Raw genomic sequence first — 22,124 nt, 5'->3', positions numbered from 1 at the left:
CAAGTCTCTTTTTTTTTACATTATCATACAGAGGTTTTTGTGGTAAAGACACTGATCTATGGCTTTAATGAAAAAACCCAACTGACCACAAAGAGTTCAGATCTTCAATCTGACAGAAAGCATGGACAACAGCAGGTCAATCAGCTCTTTCTGGACCATTTAACTAGCTGTAGCTACAGGTACATATATGCATGTGTGCACACACAGATGAATACATCACACACACACAACTATGGGCATGGAAACACAAAAGTGGGACAGAAACCACCACTTTCCTCAGTCAGCTTGAAAGGCAGTGGCATTTTGTGTCTCTTGCTCAAAAGGAAAATCATTCACAGAGGATGCTGCTCAACTTTTCACCAATTTTGTGTCTTCTGTTTCAACCTTGCATCCCAGTTATGATCTCTAGTTAGGTTTACAGCCTGACCAAGGTATGATATCTAGCATCATCACTTCCAGTTTGTTTGGTGGTTTTTTTTTTTTTTTAGATAGTCTCCAGTCAAGAGGAACTACTATGGGAAAACACAGCAAAAAATTCTTCATCCTCTATGCAAAAGAAGCCTCAGCTTACAGCAATTCATTATCGTATTCTCTGTATTTGACGCAAGCAAAATCTGTAAACTGAAGTCAGCTCTAGAATGAAATCAGATTGAAGAAATAACAGTATCATGGGAATTTGCTGAGAAAATAACAATAAAAATTTCTGCTCCAATGAGAGGGATTAACAAGCTGAAGTATGTAAGAAGTGCCATCATTCCTCTTCCTCACTCAAGTGGGTCCTGCTTTCCTACAGAGTGATAAGCAGAGACTATTTATGAAGACCAGGTTATGTCATCTACTGCCTGCAAGTTTGGATACAGTTCAGCCTTTTATATTACAAAGGAAGTGTGAAAATTATGTATGAAACAGTGCATTTCCAAAATTATTCTGGATCAATTTCTAGAATTGGCAAAATTCTATTTCAAGTTGTCCTGTAAAATTAACAATTAAGCTTAGCAAGTTGGTCAAAGAACACATAAGATTACAAAGTTTTGGTATAAAGGACTCCTTTTAAAAAACAAAGCTGTTAGCTTGCAAGCTGTTATTCATTTTAATTTCCCTCTTAAAAGAGCAAATAAAAAAACCCCAACAAAACAAATGTTTCAGAAATACACATCCATGAAAATTTAAAAACAACACGGTAATATCTTCCAGATCATCTGAGAGACAGTGATTATTGCCACCTGTAAAACTCTGCCTCTTGCAAGACTCCCCAGACAGCAACCCCTCAAGCAGTCTCCTCCCTCTGCAGTGACTGGGTATCACAAGTGAACTGCATTTTTTTTTCTTCCAGCTGCATGCATTAAGTAGTGCTGAAGAATTCTAGTAACATACATACACCAGCCAAATACCGGAACTTGCTACTAAGATGTCAGAAAAAGAATCTCTGGATATTCCTGCCAATTCCTTTACATTAAAAGATACATACCTGGTATTACACTCATTTCTGTATAACCAGCCAAAGTGAAGTGTTTCCCAATGTCCTGTAAGCCTGACATTGGAACCTGTGTGCTTCAGGAAACAACAGCATGGAAAGTACCAGTCAACAAGCTTAGTGTCCCCTGCTATTGTAGTTTGTGGAGCCTGCTGGAACAGGTTGGTAAACAGAAGTTAGAGATCAGGTAGAGGTTCTTATAGTAAGAGCACAACTCCAAACCTGAACAGCTGCCTCTGCTGTATCAAGTTCAAATGTACTCCAGATAATTTAAGAAGCAACAAACTGGCATTTGAGACTTTCCAGGAGAAGGTTGTAATAAAAAGTGTTAAAAAAAAAAAAAATTAAAAAGAAGTGTCCAAGAAAACCTGCAATACCAGTTGACCAGGAGAGTCCCTTGTGGCAATCAGAAGCGTGAGTACGCGCTTCTCTGCTGCTGCTGCTGAGATGGAGGCTGCCCCTGCTGCTGCTGGAGACGAACCTGCTGCGAGTATGGATCCTCAAGAGACTTCACAAAAATAGTTGTTTTAGGCCCAGTTTTCCAGACAATGCCATTTGAGTCTATCACAGAGGACTCCACGGTGATGTTGTGGGTGCCAAGGATCACAAAGTTTAGCAGGAACTGAGTGCTGAAGTAGTCATTGTGCGGTTCCACCCTCTGCTCCATTTCATTGGTCATGTTGTCAAGAGGAATCTGAGAACACAGATGGAAGGTTAAAACACCATTTTACATAAACCTGCCAAAAGTAGGTTTTCAGCTCTCCACTTGAAGGAGAGAGAAGAAAAAAGGAAAAATCTGTTCCCAATTCTCCTAAATCAATACATATGCATACTTGAGACAGCCTGACAAGCAAACAAGTCATCTTCCACCTGAGGTTCTACTTTTCCACAAAGTAATGCGAGTCAAACATCACACACAATGTTCTTTTACAAGCCATTGACTTTCTCCTATTCTCCCTCAAAAAACCTCAAACAACAAAACAAACAAAAACCTGACCCCAAAACGCACCAAAACAGGCCTTTCACTAAGTATCACATGTTAGCAGAACCTAAACCTCAGGCATGCAACCTTTGATAAAACTGTTGACTTAAGTTTAATATGTGTCTCCTCAGATGCTATTTGATTTCGACAGTTTGTCCTCACAATTTCCACAAACAAAATAAAAGAACCTTAAAATGACTATAAAAAATTCTGGGGACTATGTGGTAGAGAATTATCTACTCTCGGTTCAGTTTTTTTTTTTCCCCTGTGGAGTTTTATATGATATATAACTAGGCTGAGTTTTCCTCATCTCAGGCAGATTCCTAATGGCTTGTTCTGAACATCACAAAGCCTCTTTGTCTGGAAGAAGAGCTGTTACAAAAAGGTATTGACATCCTGCAGACTTAAAAATCCCAGATCCCCTCCACAAGTTATGCTTGACTCTGGCCAGTGCTTGAAATTCAACTGGCAGGAGTGAAAGGATTACAGAACCACCCTCATTCATCTCATCCTGGAAATTCTGCTACCCAGAAACAAAAGAACAGCAAAACACAGCAAAAAAAGCTTAAGACTCCTCCTGGCTCTATTCTATCCACACCTTATAGTCTTGTCCAGATTTGCTCTGCAGCACTGAAGAGACATTCAGACAGACAGACTGGATTTTACGGAAAAGGCCGGGTTTAGATCCGTGCTGAACCACTCCTTCCACCTTGAGGGCCAACTGCTGGTTGTTCTGTACAGCTATAGGCTCTGCTGGGTTCCTTGGAGAAGGGGATAGAGCAAGCTGGAACACAAGTAAACAGATCAAAATGTAATTATAAGCCGCCAGAAAAGCAAACAAAATTCAAGGATGAAACAGGACACCTTCTTATAGAAAAATTTCCAATGAGAGGCTTGGTAGGAAAATCAGCAAATGGAAACACAGACATTATCAGAGACTCATGACTATATTATTTAATAAACATCATCAGCAATACCAGATATTATCTTTGTATCAGTTTCATTTACTTCACTTCTTCAAAAGATGTGGAAAAAAAATCTTCCACAGAACAGCCACAGGTATATTAAGCTGAACAAAGAAGCAAAATGGAATAAGAATATTTAAAACTTAAGGCTTTCACTTTTCCCAGAGAAAAGGAGCACTTGAGTAAAACAAAAAAAAAAAACAAACCCATGATCTTAGTCATAGATAATCATTCTTAGTCAGTGAGCTGATCTATAGGACAATTTTTTTCTAAGATAGTGAATATTGCTTTTTAAAGGAAAAGGAAAAAAAAACCAAATACAAATCTATAAAAGCTGCCCTCCCAGGACTAGAATTATTTAGCTTTGCAGACTCAGAATCAATAAAAATTCCAGGTACATTTTACCTTTAAGGCTTTGCAAGCAAAGAACTGAATCCTACTTGCCTAAGTGACATTCTAGTGGCTCTGAACAACCACATATACATGCTATTCAAGTTACTCCTAACAGATCAACCCAAATGCTACTTGCAGTTGTGCGTCTTCACTAAAAATCCTTAAGCTCTGTGCCTTCAGTAGGGCTTTTCTCATGAAGTAAAGACTTTCTAAAGAAATTTGACGCCATCTTTGAGCAATACTTACCTTAATACTTGTAGACTGCAGCTTTTGGAAAAAGTACCTTTGAAATGAAAGGGGTACCTTCAACAAGGCAATGACAGCATTGCACAGACAAGCTGTATGCTGCAAGAAACAAGAGCCAAAACAATTGAGAAAAAATATCATTCGTGACACAGGAAAAAGACATGTACTTGAGGTACTGAAACAGCATGAATTTCCATTTTAAGTCAAAAAATATATTAATACAATCATAGAATTATAGCCACTAAGATTACAATGACTATATTCAGCCTCTCTGTTTATGTTCTGCCCTTTATTGAAGGAGGTATTCTGCTCTGGAAAAAAAACAAGGAGGTCAAGCAAAAGACAAACACAAATCTTTCCAGTCCTAGTGTTAAGAGTTGACAGAGCAGGATCTGTTTGAAACACTCCTACACACAAACTCTCAAAAAACAACTCACCTCCAAGCAAAAAGACTGGCACCTATCACAATTTAATGCAATAATTTTTAAGCCTCTCGTCTACTTTTTCTTTCCCTGCTGCACCATGCCTCTGGCTCAGATGAACACAAGCAGTGCCACTGGAGTCGCCAAGCTGCCTTGGTGTGCAGCCAGCCACAGCCGAGTTTACAGGGTTTACCTTTGCTGTGGTTTCCATTATTTACTCCTCTATTCTATTTGCAATTGATAAGGACTGTAGGATGTAAAACCAGGCAAATAGATGCCAACCATGACAAACCACCTTGTTCCCACTAAGAGGCACTTCAGTTTTAGGATGTTCATGAGCAGCAAGAGCCAAAGGCACCAGCCTTGTAAAGGAGAGCATTATCAGCTCCCTGTTTGCACCAGCACACTCCACACTGTGCTCCCTGATGCCCTGCACTGATAAGAGAAATGCTACACTCACAAAGCACAGTGTTCACCACCAGGGACCAAAGCTAGGCTGCTGCGGGGGAGCGGGAGAATTCTTACACAGCAAGAACATGAACAAGGACAACGTGCTCCAGTGTTTGCATGAGAGTGTGGTGAGGGCTCTGACAGAGACCTGACAGTACTTGTAGCTACCTTATCAGCATCTGCTGTGCTCTTAGGATGGGAATTTTAAGAAGATTATTTTTAAATAAACCAGTAAGGTTATAGATGTTTTAGCAAAATAGTTCTTGAAGTATTTTTAAACAAGTGTGTCTTTGTAGAGACCATTTGTGTCAGTAATGTTAATTAACTGAGAATGCTTCCCAGTTTCTTGCCAACCACAGATATATGAAGTTCTGGGGTTTTGGCCCCTTTCTCTACACAATATACATTTAAAACTGTTACTTGCCAAATAAGACACAGGAGCATACTTCCTGTTGAGGGATTCCACTTCCTCTAGTACATGATTAAATACAGACATCATTCTTCTTTCATATTCACTTTCAACATGAGCTGTTCCATTTGAGCTATATTCCTGGAAACTGAAAAAAAAAAAAATTCATTATGTCTAACTTACTTTCCTCATCATAACCTGGAAGGCACACTACCAAACAGATGTGACAAGACATTACAACGTGAAATCCATTAAGGAATGTCTTTCAAACTGTTTACTCTGTTATTTAATTTTTTTCCACTATAACACTTGCCCTTCACATTTAAATCTTTCTTAACTACCATTTATTCACCACTTCTTGTCCCCACCCTCTCAGCTGAAGCAGTGACAGGTCTAACAGACTCAGCATACTTACTTCCCCTGGCTTTTTTAACCCTGCAGTGTTTGTAACAGTCATGAAAATCTCACAACACAAAGCAAGAATGCCAGTCAGAATTATAACTTAATCTTGAAGTTTATAATCTCCTCCTTTGAATAGAATTCCATCTCATAGACACCCAGCTTCATACAAATTTGACTAATACACCTTCTAAGCAATGCTTAATTCATAATGAGTACTACAGTCACTTAAGATGTTCACTTTTATTAGCAGCTATAAAATCACTGAGAGATTTTATCCACAATATTTTCTATTTAATCTCAGCCTGGAGGTTTTAAACAGTGATTCAATTCATCAGTACACTTCAGTGCTGTTTTCTAGTGGATTTAAGTTCACTGTTAGGAAAAATAGCCAGAGGTGATGGCTTTACATTAAAAATTTGAACTAATTTAGTGCATGTATTTTCACCACTTTGAAGGAAACTAAGGTGCACTTACAGGTATGGGATCTAACACACAACACCACAAATTAAAATAAGTGGCTAAAGTAGAGATTAGAAGTTCAAGTCTATATTTAAGGTAACTCCAGTATAGTGCTCTCAAGAGCAAAATCAAAATGAAATGCAGAACCCAAAAGAGTCCCCAGTCTGCCAGGTACAGCACAGCAGCAACAGATCCTCAAGCCTGCTCAGAATATAATTAGAAATGTCTACTGAGAAACTTTCTGAACATTCCTTGAATTCCTAGGAAAGCTCCAAGGATTTATTAATAAGCAGAAGAGGAGTATGCAGTTAACTATCAAACCTACCTTGCAGATTCTGGATCCAAAATCAGAGCTTCTATTGCATGTGAAATCAACAGGCAGCTCTGCTGTTGTCTGATATTAATACTAAGGAGTTAAAAGACTTTCAAAGTTGACACCTAAAGGAAGGAATGCAGTGTATTTAGTGGAACTTTTCCTTGATTCTGTGAAGTAATCCTAGAGTCACTACTCATTTAGTGAACAGAGAGCAAGAACTGTGAAAATACCAAGTTATAAGCTGCTCCAATTTTTGTGTCATAACTTGTTTATCAAGTAATTCCAAACAATAATATGGCAATGTTTATTTTCAAATAGATTTTAAACAATTGGCAGCTAGTTTTTATGTTATTAACTTTCAAAATTACTTTGTGGCAGTCTTCAAAGAAAAGAGGATTCTTATGCTTCATGCTGTGCACATGAAAAGGAAAGTGGACAAACCCTAGGATTTTTAAAGGATACAGTTCTACATTCCTTAGAGTGGCTGAGTCTGCATCAAATGATGACTGATAGAGATCTCCATAGCGTGCAGCCAAGTTTCGGAATTCCTCCATTGAGTGTTTCATCTGCAGAGACAATGTTACTAGGCAAAAACACAAAGCAAAGCAAAACAAAACCCCACACATCCAGAAAAACACAACACTGTAATATACAACACTGAAGGAATAAGGTGGCACATTGGAGAAAAAGATTATAAAGTTCTTGCTTCTTCACTCAGATAATGATTACCAAAGTGACAGACGGTTATCCACGCATTAAACAGGTATATTTCCTGCACCAACAAAATCTCCTTGGGTTAAAAACAAAGCAAAAGGAAAAAACTCCATCAACAACCTCCTCCATCCCCTACTGGTAAAGCAAACTGCTCTGTCTTTCAATGACCACCCACTGGTTCCTTCTTGGAGACTACTTGGATTTAGAAGCAAACCTCCTTGGTGTTCCATATGGAGAGTTGGCAGTTGCCAACTCTCAGCAAAAGGAGTTACAGAATCATCCTCAGGTATATATGTTCTTCCTTAGTGTACTCAGAGTGTCTGAGGTGTTTCAAAGCAAGTTGTGAAAGGCCTTGCTGCAAGTTTGAGTGTACCAAGTGATTTGCTACATGCATATCTTTGGAAGCTGTGTGCATGACTGGAGGAGAAAGCACACGTGCACATTCAGCTTCAAAACACGGCCTGCTACAGGCAGGTGTTTTCAGAGCTACAGGTGAAAACCAAAGTTCACGATTCAAAAAAACCCACTTCACAACTACTTTTCATTTCTTTTGTCAAATATGTTTGCTGAGAAGCAAAATTCATAGGAGAGTCACAAACATAACAGCACAAGAGTGGAACAGGAGCACATGCCTGGTTGGAGATGCGGCCACACCTCTGGAGATCATTTCCCGATGTCATAGCAATTGTTGTGGCAATAGCTGGGGGTGGGCTTGTTTTTAGGCTGTTGCAGGTACAAATGAGTTGAGAAAAAGCTTGCAGAAGGTCAATCCTGAGTTTCACAAATCCACACTGAAAGCTCAGAGGATTAAGTGGTGTACTAGCAGCCTGAAACACAGTAATAGGAATGTTGGCAAACTAGGTCAAAAGCAAAAATGATAAAATTACACTGCAGTGTCACTGACCAGTCTCATCAGAAAACTGAACCCTCAAGTTCAATTCTAAAAGCTGCTTTTTTAAAACTACATTTAGCAGGTTTGCTCAATTTCAATCATACTAAATATAAATGACATAGAAGTTACATAATTACTAAGTCATATTCCAAGCATGTCACCATTGTAACTTATGTGACTTAAGCTGTTAAAATAATATTAGGGCACCTATTTCCTCTTTTTCCAAGGCTAAGCCATTAGGCTTCAAGTGACATTAGACCAGATAGTCTTTACCGTAAGAAAAACTACACTGAACTGGATGGCAAACAAGAAACACAAGGACTGAAAAAGTGATTCTCTGCATCAGCCCGAAGAGAAGGAATTGGCTCAAGTTACCCATGGCAAGAGGAAGGGGTGATGTTTTTTGGATCTTTGAAATGGATGGGAACATTATGAAGGCACTGAACCTTGCATCTGATGAAGGCAAGAGACACAGTCTAGTGGTAACTGAGAACAGTAAATAACGGAATTCCCTGAGGTTAGACAAGCTGCTACTGTTCAGAAAATACTGTTCTATGAAGCTTTGCTCCCTAAGAGCTTATCTGACTTTTAGAAGCATCTGTGACAGCTTAGGACACCCAGGAGGGGGTAAACTGCAGTACTCAAGGTTTGATACTAGTTAAGCCAAAAATCCACTACTTATTTTTCTTAAATTGTTGGATTTTGAGAAGAACAAGCCCTCTCCAAAAACAAAGCACTGCGACTTAGACACATGTCTATCTTCCCCAGTACTTCTTATTCCTTACCAGGTCATTTCTCAAAGCAAAAAGTTATAATCTATCCCAAACCTTACTAAGAACCATTTCTTTGCCAGCAGAAAACCAGCTAAACTGGTTTCTCACAAAGCATGACATCATCTGAGAACTGGCCCACTACTGACTAAAGTGAGGAAACAGCCCACTGCAACCAGTTTAAACTACTGAACTAGATTTCAACTGAAAAAATAAGACTATTTAATATTTAAACCATTAAGCCTCTCTTATCTATCACTTTGCTTTTCCTTCTCCAAGGGCACCAAAAAAAAAAAAAATCCCTTTTGAACTGGAATTGTTCAGTTTGTTTTGCAAGGATGGTTTCAGAAAAGCCTCAGTGGAAGAGGGCTACACTGCACTGTAATTGCTCTACAGAGACTACATGCTTTTAAAGAGTAAAGTACTCATATCAAAAAATCCAGACATTTTTACAGCACAAATTGGACTTGAATCTTGTAAAAAAAATACAAGCTTGTCTCATTAATACTGCAATTTACCTTATCTGCCATGGGCAGTAAGGGAGTTACAATTCTTTCTGAAAGTGACAGAAGTGTTTCTTTGGCTCAGCCGAGTTCTTCAAACACCACTTGCTCTCAACATATCTGGAATTGGTGCTACTAAACCAGATGCTTTGTTCAAGTTTCTATCTTCTTTAGATTACCAGCAGTGAAAAATAATCCCAATGCTTCCAATGAGACACAGGATCTGTGCTAGAAAGAGCAGGACCCATGCAAAACCTTTGCTAACTCTACAACCAAGCACACAGCAAGACAGATGGGGACTGTGGTCAGTATGCTCCCTAAGTCCCTGTTCTCCCACAGGGAGAACCTCTTATCCATAAAGCAGAGGGACTTCCTTCCCTCAAGTGTACTAACTCCAATGAAAGAACACTGCAGTACGAGACAGAGTTTTATGTTTATCAAGGAGGAATTGAGAAATTTTCTGACAAGGCGCTGTCTGAACATTTCACCAGTGCTAAACTGGGCTGGCTGAACATCTGCAAGAGATTTACTGACACTGTGTTTTCCAGCTACAAAGTGGAGCAGCTACACAAGACTCATCACATGCACCACTGGTCTGTGGTACCAGCAGTGCTGAACCATGCTCTGCACTGAAACAGCAGCAACAGGAAAGCTCAAGTCAGAGGAAAGACAGCAAAAGCCTTCAGCAGGAAGGCTGCTGCACGTCACATGCATTGTATGGCACTTTGTTCCCCTTGGAGAGGCTGAGTTCTACAGACAAGCAGTGAGTGAGTGGCTCCTTTTACAGCTGATACACTCAAGCACGGCTGGGAAATGAAATTGTCCAGAGTGATGCAACAAGTCAGAAACAACCAGCAGTAAAACCCAATTTCCTCCCCTCTAACCTACAAAACCTGTACTCACTCCTCTGGACCACAACCACCCATGAGGAGGGCACTGTGCCCAGAAAAGCACTATGTGCAACAGGAACTGAAGTCAGCAAAAGAGACGAAGAGAGGAATCCTTCAACAGAAAAACAGCCCCAAACTCCATGGAAGGGGTAATTGACAGTATGACCTATTTAAGCATGTTATTTTCCTGCCTGTATTAAATATTAACATCTAATTAGACGAGGTCCTCCTCTCAATGTCCTCTTGATGTTAGAGAAATCTTGAAGTGTTGAATTAAAAGCCTGATTCACTCAGCCAACAGTTAAAGACAAACACTTCAGGAATGATGGGTCTTTCAGAGGCCAATAGTAGAAAATTATGTCATTGCAGCTTATTCAGGGATGTTTTATTAAGAAATAGTAATATCTGAACTTTATTAAGCAGTAATGTCTGAATTGTCATAAATCCTAACTGTCCAGTAACTTAAACAACAAAGCAGCTTCACTGGAAAGGCATACAGAAACTGTATGTAAAGATTGCTTCATGGAAACTAAAACATGAAAGAAGGTATTGTGTGAAGCTGGATCATCTTTGCTTAAGATGCAACTTTACAGTAGGAACTGAAGGAACCTAATCATTAATGTTTTTGTTTACGTTCACAGACATCACACAGCTTCTTAGTACTTTAGAAGCAGAAAGTATTGGCATAAAAGCAGGTACCAGTTGGATTTATAAAACTGAATTGTCTTTCCTCTTCTTACTAGACTGCTTTTAGGATTCTGTGAGATCACATTGTCAAATAGAAGGCAACATGACATGAACTCAGCAGGAGGGAGGAAGACAATTGAATCCTTCTCTATATTTCAAGAAGACAGGAGCCAATTTAGGCCAATTCCCAGGCTTGACTGACTATTACAATAGCTTTTATTCACCCAAAGCAAGGAGTGGAAAACTAGAAGTATTAACTTTAATTAAACAAGATCTGTCACATTCCATATGATCTGATCAAGGCAGGAAATGAGGGGTGGAGGGAGAAGAAAAAGCAAAAAGAGAAATCTAGCTAATCACACTTTGCTGAGTTACAGGTTCTTTTCTCTCAAGATGCAGTGCGTTACAACTGAGATGCCTGCAGAGGAGAACCAGAATCTGGCAGATGCCAGAGATACCTAAGAACTTTTCAGAGAGTTACGAACAGAACCCAAAGAGCCATGCTGCAGCACTCAGGAACATCACCACTAGAGATGTGTGCTGACCGTCAGCGATGCGATTCCTTTGTGGTAGGACTTTAAGGCTTCGGCGACGCAGGAGAGCGCAGAGCTGTAGTTGTCCTCCTGCAGGCCTGTCAGGCACTGCTCTGCATGGGAGAACTCCTTCAGGCTGTTCAGCCAGAAGTAGAAGTGCTCTGAAGCCACTTGGGTCAGCAGGCTCTGGTACAGTTCTCTGGCCATGTCATGGTTGCCCTATAATGACAAGAATTTTTCTGAAAGGGGATGTGAAAGAAGGCTGGGGATTTCTATAAAACCTACACAAATAATAAAACAGGAACATCTCCAGAGCTATGCCCAGCTTAAAAATAGAAGTAGTGAAACCTTTTCCAATTATGTGATTGTGGCAATGCTAATAATAAATAAAAGCACAAGTGCTTACTTTATAGAAATACCAGCCTGTAAAAAAGTGTAATATTTATTTACACAACATAATTCAATAAGATGAGAAAAAAACCCAGAAATTTACCTCAGCATCTCATACTAGGGTTTCTGTGTAATTCTAACCCAACTGTGCATTTACTTAAGGGAAAAGGGGAACAGTATATTTTTCTTTCTTTCTTCACATTGAAGGAAAGAGAACCATACATCAAGATGACCTTCACATTCTGAAGAGCAGTCAGACAATACAGATTAGGTATGTGCTCAAGAAAGTGCCAGGACATCACTTACTTCCTTCTCAAATACTTCAGAAGGACAAGTGAAAAAACCATTTTGTTGGGATGAATGTCCCAAATGACATATATCTGAGCTTGCATTCCAGGGAATTACGAGGGAAAGTGATTTTTATTTTTTTCCCCAATTCACTTCTTTCTCCCAAGTCCTACAATTTTCCTTATTTCCTTATCCCATTCAAAGAAGTCCCTGGCATTCCTTCAAACACAGCAAACCATTTTTCTCCAAGTATTTTCACTTACCATCCTGGAAGCCTGCCTGGCTATCCTGTAGGCTGTCCATCCATTGGAGGCATTCTCAAGCTGCTGCTTGATAACAGTTTTGATTTCTGTGGACAAAGCTTTCTGACTGGAAACAAATATCACGGTGGCAAGAGAAACCTATTAGAGAGTACAGGAGTGAGAAAGAAAGTTATATTTCAGTAACTAAAGAAAAGAAGAAAAAAAAGTAATTTCTGTTTCATTTTGGGCTCAAAACTACAAAGAAGATTACATATATATATTTTAATTGCAAAACTTCTCAGTCATATATATTTTAAACAGTTACAGCAATCCAAGTATTTCTTGTAGATAAAGTAACTTTCATTTAAAGAATCTCAACTCTGCCTTTTAGCTGAAATATTTCAAATGCTCCAAGTAAATTAATAGAAAGCTTGTGATTTATTTTCTAAAATTCAAATTCTTTTCCAAGTAGATGCGATGAAAGCATTTATATCTCTTACAGTATATTAAGTCATTTGCCTCAGAGCACCCTATATAAATGGAGCTAGCTGCCAGCTGGCCTTTAAACACTATTTTTGAGATACCCCAATAATTTCAATAGCCAGGTTTGTCTAAGCAGTGCCATCTGCTGGAAAATCTAATGGAATACACTGCATACTACAGCTCCAAGGAGTCAGAAGTTAAAACAAAATTGAAAATAGTAGCTACAGACTGGCACATCAACCTGGATACATAACAAATGCCTTAGCTGCCTTTTAAAATACAATCCATACCCAATTGTTTATACACACTTTATCCATCAAGGGAGGTCTTACCAAGAGTTCCTGCTTTTTATCTGTAGCAGATTGTCCAATTAATTTATAGAGGTCCATTAGGTCTCCTAGCATCCCATCTGCCAAGACAGGCAGCTGCATGGCAATGGCTGCCAGGCAGTGGCACATGAGGATCCTGGCATTGTCCTGGGCACTGTGCAGCTGTGCCAGCAGGGATTCCACCACGGACTGGCTCAGGTGAGGGCGGCACTTCACCAGCTTCACCATGCAGGTCAGCGTGATCTGCAACTCACACAATCCACCACCACCATCAACACAATGTCCTCAAAACCAAAAATGCCAGGCACACTTACTTAGCTGCAAACAGGACTGCAGGAACACAGATTTGGTATTTTCAGAACTATGTACTCTACAAAAGATGAGATTTTTCCAAGAGCCCAAGTCTTTATCCCTGAGCTACCAGCACTAAAACACATCACAAATTCAAGAAACATTAATAGTCTCTCACACCACCAGCCTTAAGGTAAATAACTAGAAAAATTACTGATGGTTTCTGAAGTGGGAAAATAAGAATAATAATTTATAAAAACGTTGTGATAATGTACATTGCATCTCCATCTCCAAAAAGCAAGTTGTCTCCAAGACTCTATTTGTCCTCCAGGACACCTTCACCCAATGTTCACATTTTATTAGAGCTGTTCCTCTGAGAGGAATGCTCCCTGCCACCTGCAACAATCCTCTTACCCTAGAGCTGAGAGTAGTTGTACTATAGCTATGCTCAGTTTCTCTACTGCTCTGAACTCTTGATTATGGACAAACCAGAAAAATACTCTTTTCCCTCCAGTCTGTAATGCTTCCACCAGAAAGGATCTGGTGCGCACCAGCCTCTCTGTTATACAAGCTGTTATTATAACTTACAGCTGTGAAGGGGAAGACAACAGTAAAGTCACCTTTAAGGTTGCCTGAGCTCCTGGGCTGTCATCTTGACTACAGAGAACAAGAAGAGCTTCTAAGCCAAAAACTGCATCTTGCTCCAAGGGCAGAAGATCTATAAAAAGAAAAAGAGTTAGTTTGTTCTCTGTCCTATTCTCTGACCATAGCTGGTGTAATGTTGCAGTCATGACAATTAAGAATCTTCCCAACACTTCTGCTTTGCTTTACTTTGATGAGAAACACTTCTGCCATTCCACGTCTTGGGTAACTATTCGGCAGCCCCACTGACACTTGCAAAGCATGCATAAATCTTGGGACTAAGACTTCTAAATGCCCTGTTATTATTTTGCAACAGGCTCTGTGCAAAGGGCTTTCAAAGGTTGACCAACAGTTCACTAGTCTTACAGCAGAGGTAAAACATTTCTTCAAAACTAGTCTTACAGCAAAGGTAAAAAAAGCATTCATCTAGCACTAGTTCTATTGTGGGCAGTAATTTTCTCTAAATGAGACAAAGATGGAACCTTCCCAAACATTCATAAGACCATACAGAGTATTCCTTACTAGACTGCAGTCCCCATTCTCCCCAGTCAGCATGAGAGATCAAGACAGATTTACAGCCAGGTTCACAGACAGGACGAGCTAATCCATGTTAAGTGCATAAGCCTGACTGTAAACAGAGCCACTTCACTGCCCTTGCTTTCCCTTACCTTTTTCCTGGCAAGAGGCTGAGATATTGGTCAGAATTCTCACTCCATGAGCTGCAATGCCACGGTTATTATGGTAACAGCACTCCTGTGCTAGTTTTACCAAATCAAATGACCTTGCAGTTGTAGCTGCTGCTCCTAAATAAAAGTAAGGCAAATGGAACATAAAATTGCACAGTCTATAATACCATAGATCTTTAAGTACATTTCTGCAAAACCATTATATTGATTTAGGGTTTTTTCTTATGTTTCAACAATAGGATGAAAATATTTTTCTCTCTTTGGACAAACCCAGAGACTCTCTTATTCATGAACACTACACAAGTAAGACACATGAGAAAGAACATTTGGACCAAAAGGTTGATGTTTCAGGACTCAGAGAAATATTGCCTTTAAGAAATATTATGTCTGATTAAAAAAAGCTGGTGAGTCTATTAATTATTAAGCCATGCCAGAATGACTGAAGAGGATGTACTATTTTTCCATTTCTGCAGCCCATGTATTTGAGCTTATAACACTCATTTGGGCAGTCTGGCTTTCAAGAAGAAAAAAGAAAAGAGTGTGATCATAATCTTGAGAACAAGATACCTTGAATCACCTTTAAATGTCTACTCTTTTCCTACAATTTCTCCAGACTATTGTCACAAAGCAGAAAGGTGCATCTGGTACTGCTGTAGGTCAAAAGCCCACAACGGTGGCAGAGAAACATGCCAGTCCACTCTTACACCATGAAGCCTCCCTACTACTCAAAAATTATGCAAATCCATGGTTTCAAAGCACCTTAAGCAGAATGCAGGTCAGCTGTTTGAGAGGCAATATGCCCCATCACAAAATGAAGAAAACTTGAAGACCCAAAGGCAAAAACCCTTTTCAGATACCAAAGTACCCACAAAACAAAACCATCATTATTCATGACTATACAGTGTCCCATTTTACATTTTAAGTTTACATATGATGAACACAGTCTGACTCTCAGTGTTGTCAGGTTCAAAAACAGTTTTAGAAAATGCTACAAAGTGTTTAGATGAAACTCAGCAGCAGCAGAAAACCAAGCTCTTAAAATGCCAAAGATAACCATCTAATCCAGTTTTCTTACCTGGAGCACTGCTGAAGTACTGTTTAATGGCAATGGTGCCTGATAATGTGGAAAGAACAGATAACATGCCCATTTTCAAGCTGTCATATGGAGTGTTAAGAGCAGATTCACAGAGTGCCTAAAAATGAGTAGGAAAAAAATACAGAGGTAAGAAGTAGCATGACCTGTCTGTACGAAGAATTTAGTTGCACTTCTCTGAGAAGTTTTAAGAATCAATATTTTCCCACAGAAAATACTGTACTAAAATCAAAAGCCAAGTCCTCAAGCATCTCGTTTAAAGGACTGAAGATGTGGCTTGCAGAAGAGTGACAGTGGGTCCTATGTGCTAGGAAACATCAATTATAAGTCATTCATTAATTAAAAATCACTGGCAAAAATATTATCTGGTCTCATTGATCCAATAAGACAGTTTCAGGCATACTGATTATTTTGCATTGTAACAATCTGCAAGGTTCTATATGAACATATGTCTCTAAAAAGCAAGGTTTCAAGTGTCATTTCCTTTAGCAGCACTGGTGTCCAACAGGAGTTTAATGTTCCTGATAAATAAATTAAAGTTTATTTTATGTTTTAACTCATTTGTAGTAGAACTCATGTCTTACTTTTGTGCCTTTTGCCAGATCTTATCACAGGCCTTATCACATTTAGGTTTGAATAACTCTTAAAATGCACATTGTTCTCAATTCCTTATGCCAACATTACCCACAGTTTAGTCATTCACTGGTTTTGGATACCCTTTTAGTCAAGAGGAGGGATAGTAATATGCGACATAAATAGAAAATATAAGTATGTTCTGCTTTAGAGTGTGCCAAAACTGAATGACAAAGAGCCAGTAATGGAATAAAGAAAAACAACAGAATTAGTTCCACAGAACATAAAAAACGCCCACAGTGTTCTTATCAGGTATATGTATTGTGTAAGGGCTAAATTCTAAACATATCTGTGATTTGTACCAGTTAGTATTTTATATTAGTATCTAATCCACTGAATAGAATGGCATCAACAGACAGAGGAAGACCTAATGATTGGGGTAGAAAATGAGTCCCAGTGTCTCCCAAGACACTGATGCTTTACTCCAGTGCTGTCACATCAGCTCTCAGGGTGTATCTGAAACAGTAACTGCGAAGACTGCCAGGAGTAGAGAGGAATTAGCAGGATGGACTGCTCTAGGCAGCAACAGCTTCTGAAGCTGATGTCTACAAATCAGTAAAGCCTCCACAGTGCAAAAACCAAACTTCCCAACTGACCTACACAGGACAGACTTAAAATGCTTAAGTATTTTAATGCTTTTTGGTACAAAGGTACAAGAGGCAGGCCTTGCCAAGGGAAAAGGAGGGTTTGTTCCAGTCCTTGTTGTATAACATAGTATTTTGTTTATATTATCTCCCAAATGTTGGGAGAACAACTTCCCAACTCAAAATGTCTACTTGCTATTTCAGAGGTCAGAAAAACTCTAATTATTTCTGCATGCCATTCAGCAAGCAGCAGCAAGCTTCAGACAAGTAGTTTTGTTTTCACCTAGTCACTGGTTAAGTTCTGACATCAGTGGAACTTTTCTCTATGCATTTCAACCACCAGGACACCCACTTTACTTCAAAACACAACATGACAATGAAAGCCATGTTATCAATGTCTCACACTTGTACTGAGATAACTACTAATGAAATATGGGATAGAGTAGCATTTTCTTTGCAAAAATTCCATAAATCCATAATTCCTTGAAATTCCTAAAAGGAAATAAATTTATGGAGTTAACCCATTATGAAGAATAAAGCAATTCATTCAAGCAAAAAGCTCTGCACACTCCAAATCATCATCACCAAGAACTGGGGAAAAAAGCAGAACCTGCTTTATTTCTCACATGATTGTTAACAAAGACCTGCATAGTTTTTCCTCCCAGCTGCCTTATGCTCCAACAGGACAGAATCCAAGTAGCTTCCAAGAGTAACAAAAGCAAAGAAAAAATTACCAAGGAAAAAGCAGAGCTGTAACCCTCTGCCATTAAGTTCTTGAAATATTTACTTTCCCATTAATCTAAACTGAAGTTATTTTCTGTAGTCATTTCTACAAGAAAAAGGGGAAGGAGAAAAAATTCATATGCAGCTGTGATTGAAAGAAGGCAGCAGTAGCATCTATAATAGAACAAAAGTTTCCCCAAATAGCACAGGTGCACTATAAACACCTTCTCATTGATACAACAGGAGTCACAAGGCTACTATTGCAAAAATCTCATTAATTCTAAGAAATGAAAAGAAAATTCCATTTGTCTTTTCAAGTAACCCTTGCTGGATGACATGTTTTGACAAACCCTAAAAGCTGTTTTGCACCAGAGCATTGGTGTGTACTCACTGTGGTAAGATCAGTGTAAACATTCAGCTCTCATGTCTGTTTCCTGAAATGGGTTTGTCAGATGGAAAAGCTACTTCCTCACTGTACAAAAGCCTCCTACATGGCACATGCCTTCACTCAGTAACAACTTTAATCCTTGAGTGTCAACTTACCCAACTGAAGATTCTGTGAGCTGCTCATTAATGCTTGGCTAGTCAGCTGGCAGAGTAACATAACTTAAGGGTAGAGAGATGCATGTTATTCCTTTCTTTACCTCCCAAATTATTCCTCTGGAAAGAATTCTACAACTCCTTGGGAAGTTTCATAATAAACTTTAGCTTAAAAAAAACATATAGACCTGAATATTTTCTCTGCTCCATGTATGTGGTGTCTTGTTGGCCAACAACTTCAAATCCTGGATTGCAAGTCTCTTCACAGCCTTCCTGGGGTCATTTTTCAAGTACTGCAACAAAAGTTGAATCTGCAAGAAAATAAATTCATTGCTTAAGAGTGATGCTACTAGAAGGAAGTATTTTCAAAAGCACTCAGGAAGAAATGTTGGGCACACTGAGACAAAACTAACTTGAGAAAAGTATGAACATGCCAGCCATGGTTTTTAGTCTCCATCCCTACCCTGGTTACATCAGTTATATGCAGTAATGGCTGTTGTGCTGCAGAAATACAGCCTAAATCTCCATGTTTGCTGCAATTAAAAAAAATAAAAGCAGCACATTAAGTGTTCTAATGTTGTTTCAGTAGACTTAGGTTCAGTACCATCAGAAGTATCATCTGAAATAGAGAAATGATCCACAGCAGAGTTTCAGACAGATCAATGCCATTATCTAACAACCACAGACACCAGCCTTGCACAGCTGTACAGGGCTGAAAGAAAGCAAATAGATTTTCGTGACTCCTTTACAAAGATTAGCTGGATGAGTCTCAAGTGTCACTGTGTTCAGACCTGCTCTATAAATCACATCCACAAAGCTCATTATCAAAGCATAAAAAGCATTGTATTTTTCCATCACTGCTTTTCCATTACTTGGTTTATAGTCCTGAATTTAAGGAATTGATTGAAATTCCTCAAAATTCTCCAAGAAATACACTTTAAATTCATTAAATATTCATGTGCTTGCATGAAAGAAAGGCAAAAGGGACACCCACAACCCAAGACAATATACAGAAGTGCAAAGTAAAGCGTGGCTTCCACAGGCAAGTTGAAGTCTTTTCAGAAAAAGTCAGAGTGTTTATTTTCCTGCATGCTGATCTATCCATGTTGATTTGAATCCCTGATTTAGAAAAAGACCTTTTATGAACTGTAAAAAAGGTGTAGTGTGTTTCAAACAGTCACCTGAAAATGGAACCAGAAAAGGCAAAAAATATGAAAGCAGCAGCAGTTTTCAGGGTATTCTTCTTCGACAGCACACAGGAGCAACCAACCCAGCACAGCCATCACTGTGTATTTTGATCAGCAGGCAGAATCCGAGTGCTTTTAAAATGTACTTTGTACTTCAAGAGGAAGACATGCCTTAGGAAGAGTTACCTGCTTGGGAATGTCAACCAAAGAAGAAGCAGCAAGAAGAGTAAAGGTGTGCAGGGTGACAATGACCATCTTGGTGGAGGGGTAGGATGTCACCAGCTGCTGCAGCAGCTGCCGGGAGCTGGAGGCCAGGCTGGCATCATGGTGCATGTGCTGCAGAATAGGGATCAACTTCAGCTTCAAGTCCACAGGTGTGGCCAAACCTCAGTAAGGAAAGAAAGGCAGAGTTAGTCCTTGGGCTGGCTTTTTTTTGGCAGCTCTGAGGCACAGAGTACATCTGGCTTGCTACCACTGCTGAAAGGAGATTGTGCAAACACCTGCAGTGGCGTCAAATAACTCATGTTCTAGTAGGTGTGAAGTGACAGCACTGTCAAGCACTTTCATGGTTGTTTGAGAAAGCTGCTCCTTGCTTCACTGCAGGTAACACACAAATTAACTCATCTGAAGCAACCTATGAGAGTCTATGCAAATTTATCCAACACACTACAGATGGGCTTTTATTCTGTACTAAACAGGTGCTTTTAAAACTTAAATTTTAGGAGGATTTAAGATAACCAGACAGACTATTGGTCAGCTAATTTAAAAACTGGAATAATCTAAGGGCAACAGCATTCTGATATCTAATATGTAAATATGAATAATGAAGAACTTTCAGAGAAATTAATGTTTTTCCTTTTTATCATTCACAATACATATGTACCTTGAATCATCTCGCTGATTTTATTACATATTCCAACAGCAAAATCCCTGTGGAGAAAAGAAAGTACCAGGTGAAATGAAAAATAAAAAATTAAGTAATTAAAAACTGAAAAAAATTGACTGAACTACCAAACAGAATTAAAAGTTACAGAAAAGAGTGCCTGCCAAAACCTAAGTCTTCTCAGAAACCCTGCACACAGGCACGACCAAATGAGAAAATGAAGGCTTTCAAAAATTGACAACCAGCACTACATTTTGCTAATATAATTTCTGTAATATAATTCTGTGAGTTTGAGAACTGGAAGAGCAGCTTTAATCATGATTGAGCTTTCCATTTTAGAAAAAAAAAATCTGCTAAACTTGCATTCAGATTTCCTTACATCATTATTGCACATAATCATTTTGCTATAAAGGACAGCACAACAGAAAATAGTAAGGTTTGTGAATGCCAGTGTTAATGGAGTTTCCATTCTCTGTAATATGAAAAAGTGAAAAAAAAAACAAACCAGTTCTTACTTAGATTGTGCAGAAAAGTTGGCAGCAGCAAATATAGCAGCTTCAACTTCCACATTATCATGGGAATCCAAACTCTGGCGAATACTGTGATGTGCATTCTTCCTTTCTGGAATGATAGATGCCATGCTGCCCAACATCCTACAGAAATAAAGCACAGCAAAATCAGGAAGAACGGTGATCATGAAGAAATTATGAAACCAAATAAAAAATTAAAAAAGACTGGTTAAAAGGCTATGTTTATATAAATATGTGCTCTTTCATGACTATTACAGAAACAAGCAAATGCTAAAATTAAGCATCTAATTAAATGTAACAGATTTTGTTGTGTGGGTTGTGTCAGCGGTTTGATAAAATTTAACTACATTTTGATACCTTTTAGCATGAAATTGGCACAGTGAGAAACTTAACAAAAATTCTTTTAAAATTAAGAGTTCACTATGGCATGATTTATTTCCAACATCTTTCACTGATGTAAGATAAGGTTATTAGTGAAAAAAGTGCAACACTTTTTGTATAACTGCTAAAAAAAGCAGCAAATCAACCTATACTTTGCCAAAAATATTTCAAAGATAGCTTTCAGGCATATTTAGCATAATCCAATTAAAAGAAGAATAAATGTAGGGTTTATATTGAGGTAATTTTAGCTAGAGTTCTGTGCAAATATTTACACAGTTATCTAGCAATAGAATTCCACAAAGTTTTGTTTAAGCAGCTCTTTCTTTCAACATGTTCTTCCTTATTGATGCTATTCAAGGAGGACAAAAAAAAAAAATCAACAGAAGATTTCAAACTGAAACTGCTGAACCAACAGCTATTTTAACATTTGATGTATCCTGTGAATTCAGTAATTAAAATAGTTATGCAAACTGAGAGGATTCCTGGGACTTGTAGCAGCCTATGAAGATAACCCTCAATGCCAGTCAACAACTGCAATCTTCTATTAGAACACTGAACAGGAACTACAAAAAAACATGCAGACATATTGTATTTACAGATTTCTGAGACACCAGGGCGTGAAGGCATAACCTCAAATGAAATATCAAAAGACAAAAAAAATGGACATTTGACCTAATCAATCAAAGTCCTGTTAAATGCTTCCATCTCCCAG

General features: G+C 38.7%; 1 protein-coding gene across 3 annotated transcripts in view; it reads right to left on the bottom strand.

The window, feature by feature from the left end:
* Window positions 1-22,124, bottom strand: part of INTS7 (integrator complex subunit 7) — a 40,274-nt gene that overhangs the window by 15,211 nt on the left and 2,939 nt on the right. For 2 of the 3 annotated variants that reach the window (XR_008430033.1, XR_008430034.1), the window contains exons 4-20: window positions 21,017-21,154; window positions 20,502-20,548; window positions 19,805-20,004; window positions 18,620-18,742; window positions 15,934-16,051; window positions 14,841-14,975; window positions 14,151-14,248; window positions 13,243-13,482; window positions 12,449-12,586; window positions 11,520-11,726; window positions 7,865-8,059; window positions 6,981-7,084; window positions 6,528-6,596; window positions 5,357-5,489; window positions 4,061-4,159; window positions 3,055-3,240; window positions 1,469-2,168 (exon numbers count right to left, since the gene is read on the bottom strand). Coding sequence is in view for 1 of the 3 variants with exons in the window: in XM_053938600.1 (XP_053794575.1) it covers window positions 1,881-2,168; window positions 3,055-3,240; window positions 4,061-4,159; window positions 5,357-5,489; window positions 6,528-6,596; window positions 6,981-7,084; window positions 7,865-8,059; window positions 11,520-11,726; window positions 12,449-12,586; window positions 13,243-13,482; window positions 14,151-14,248; window positions 14,841-14,975; window positions 15,934-16,051; window positions 18,620-18,742; window positions 19,805-20,004; window positions 20,502-20,548; window positions 21,017-21,154 (2,518 nt within the window). In the remaining 2 variants the exon portion in view is untranslated. Of the gene's footprint in view, window positions 1-36; window positions 2,169-3,054; window positions 3,241-4,060; window positions 4,160-5,356; window positions 5,490-6,527; window positions 6,597-6,980; window positions 7,085-7,864; window positions 8,060-11,519; window positions 11,727-12,448; window positions 12,587-13,242; window positions 13,483-14,150; window positions 14,249-14,840; window positions 14,976-15,933; window positions 16,052-18,619; window positions 18,743-19,804; window positions 20,005-20,501; window positions 20,549-21,016; window positions 21,155-22,124 lie in introns of those variants that run through there. The other variant, XM_053938600.1, reaches the window with a different exon arrangement.

Source organism: Vidua chalybeata, chromosome 3 (assembly GCF_026979565.1).
Source record: "Vidua chalybeata isolate OUT-0048 chromosome 3, bVidCha1 merged haplotype, whole genome shotgun sequence".
NCBI classification, from domain to species: domain Eukaryota; kingdom Metazoa; phylum Chordata; class Aves; order Passeriformes; family Viduidae; genus Vidua; species Vidua chalybeata.
This window is presented reverse-complemented; position numbering and strand designations above follow the sequence as displayed.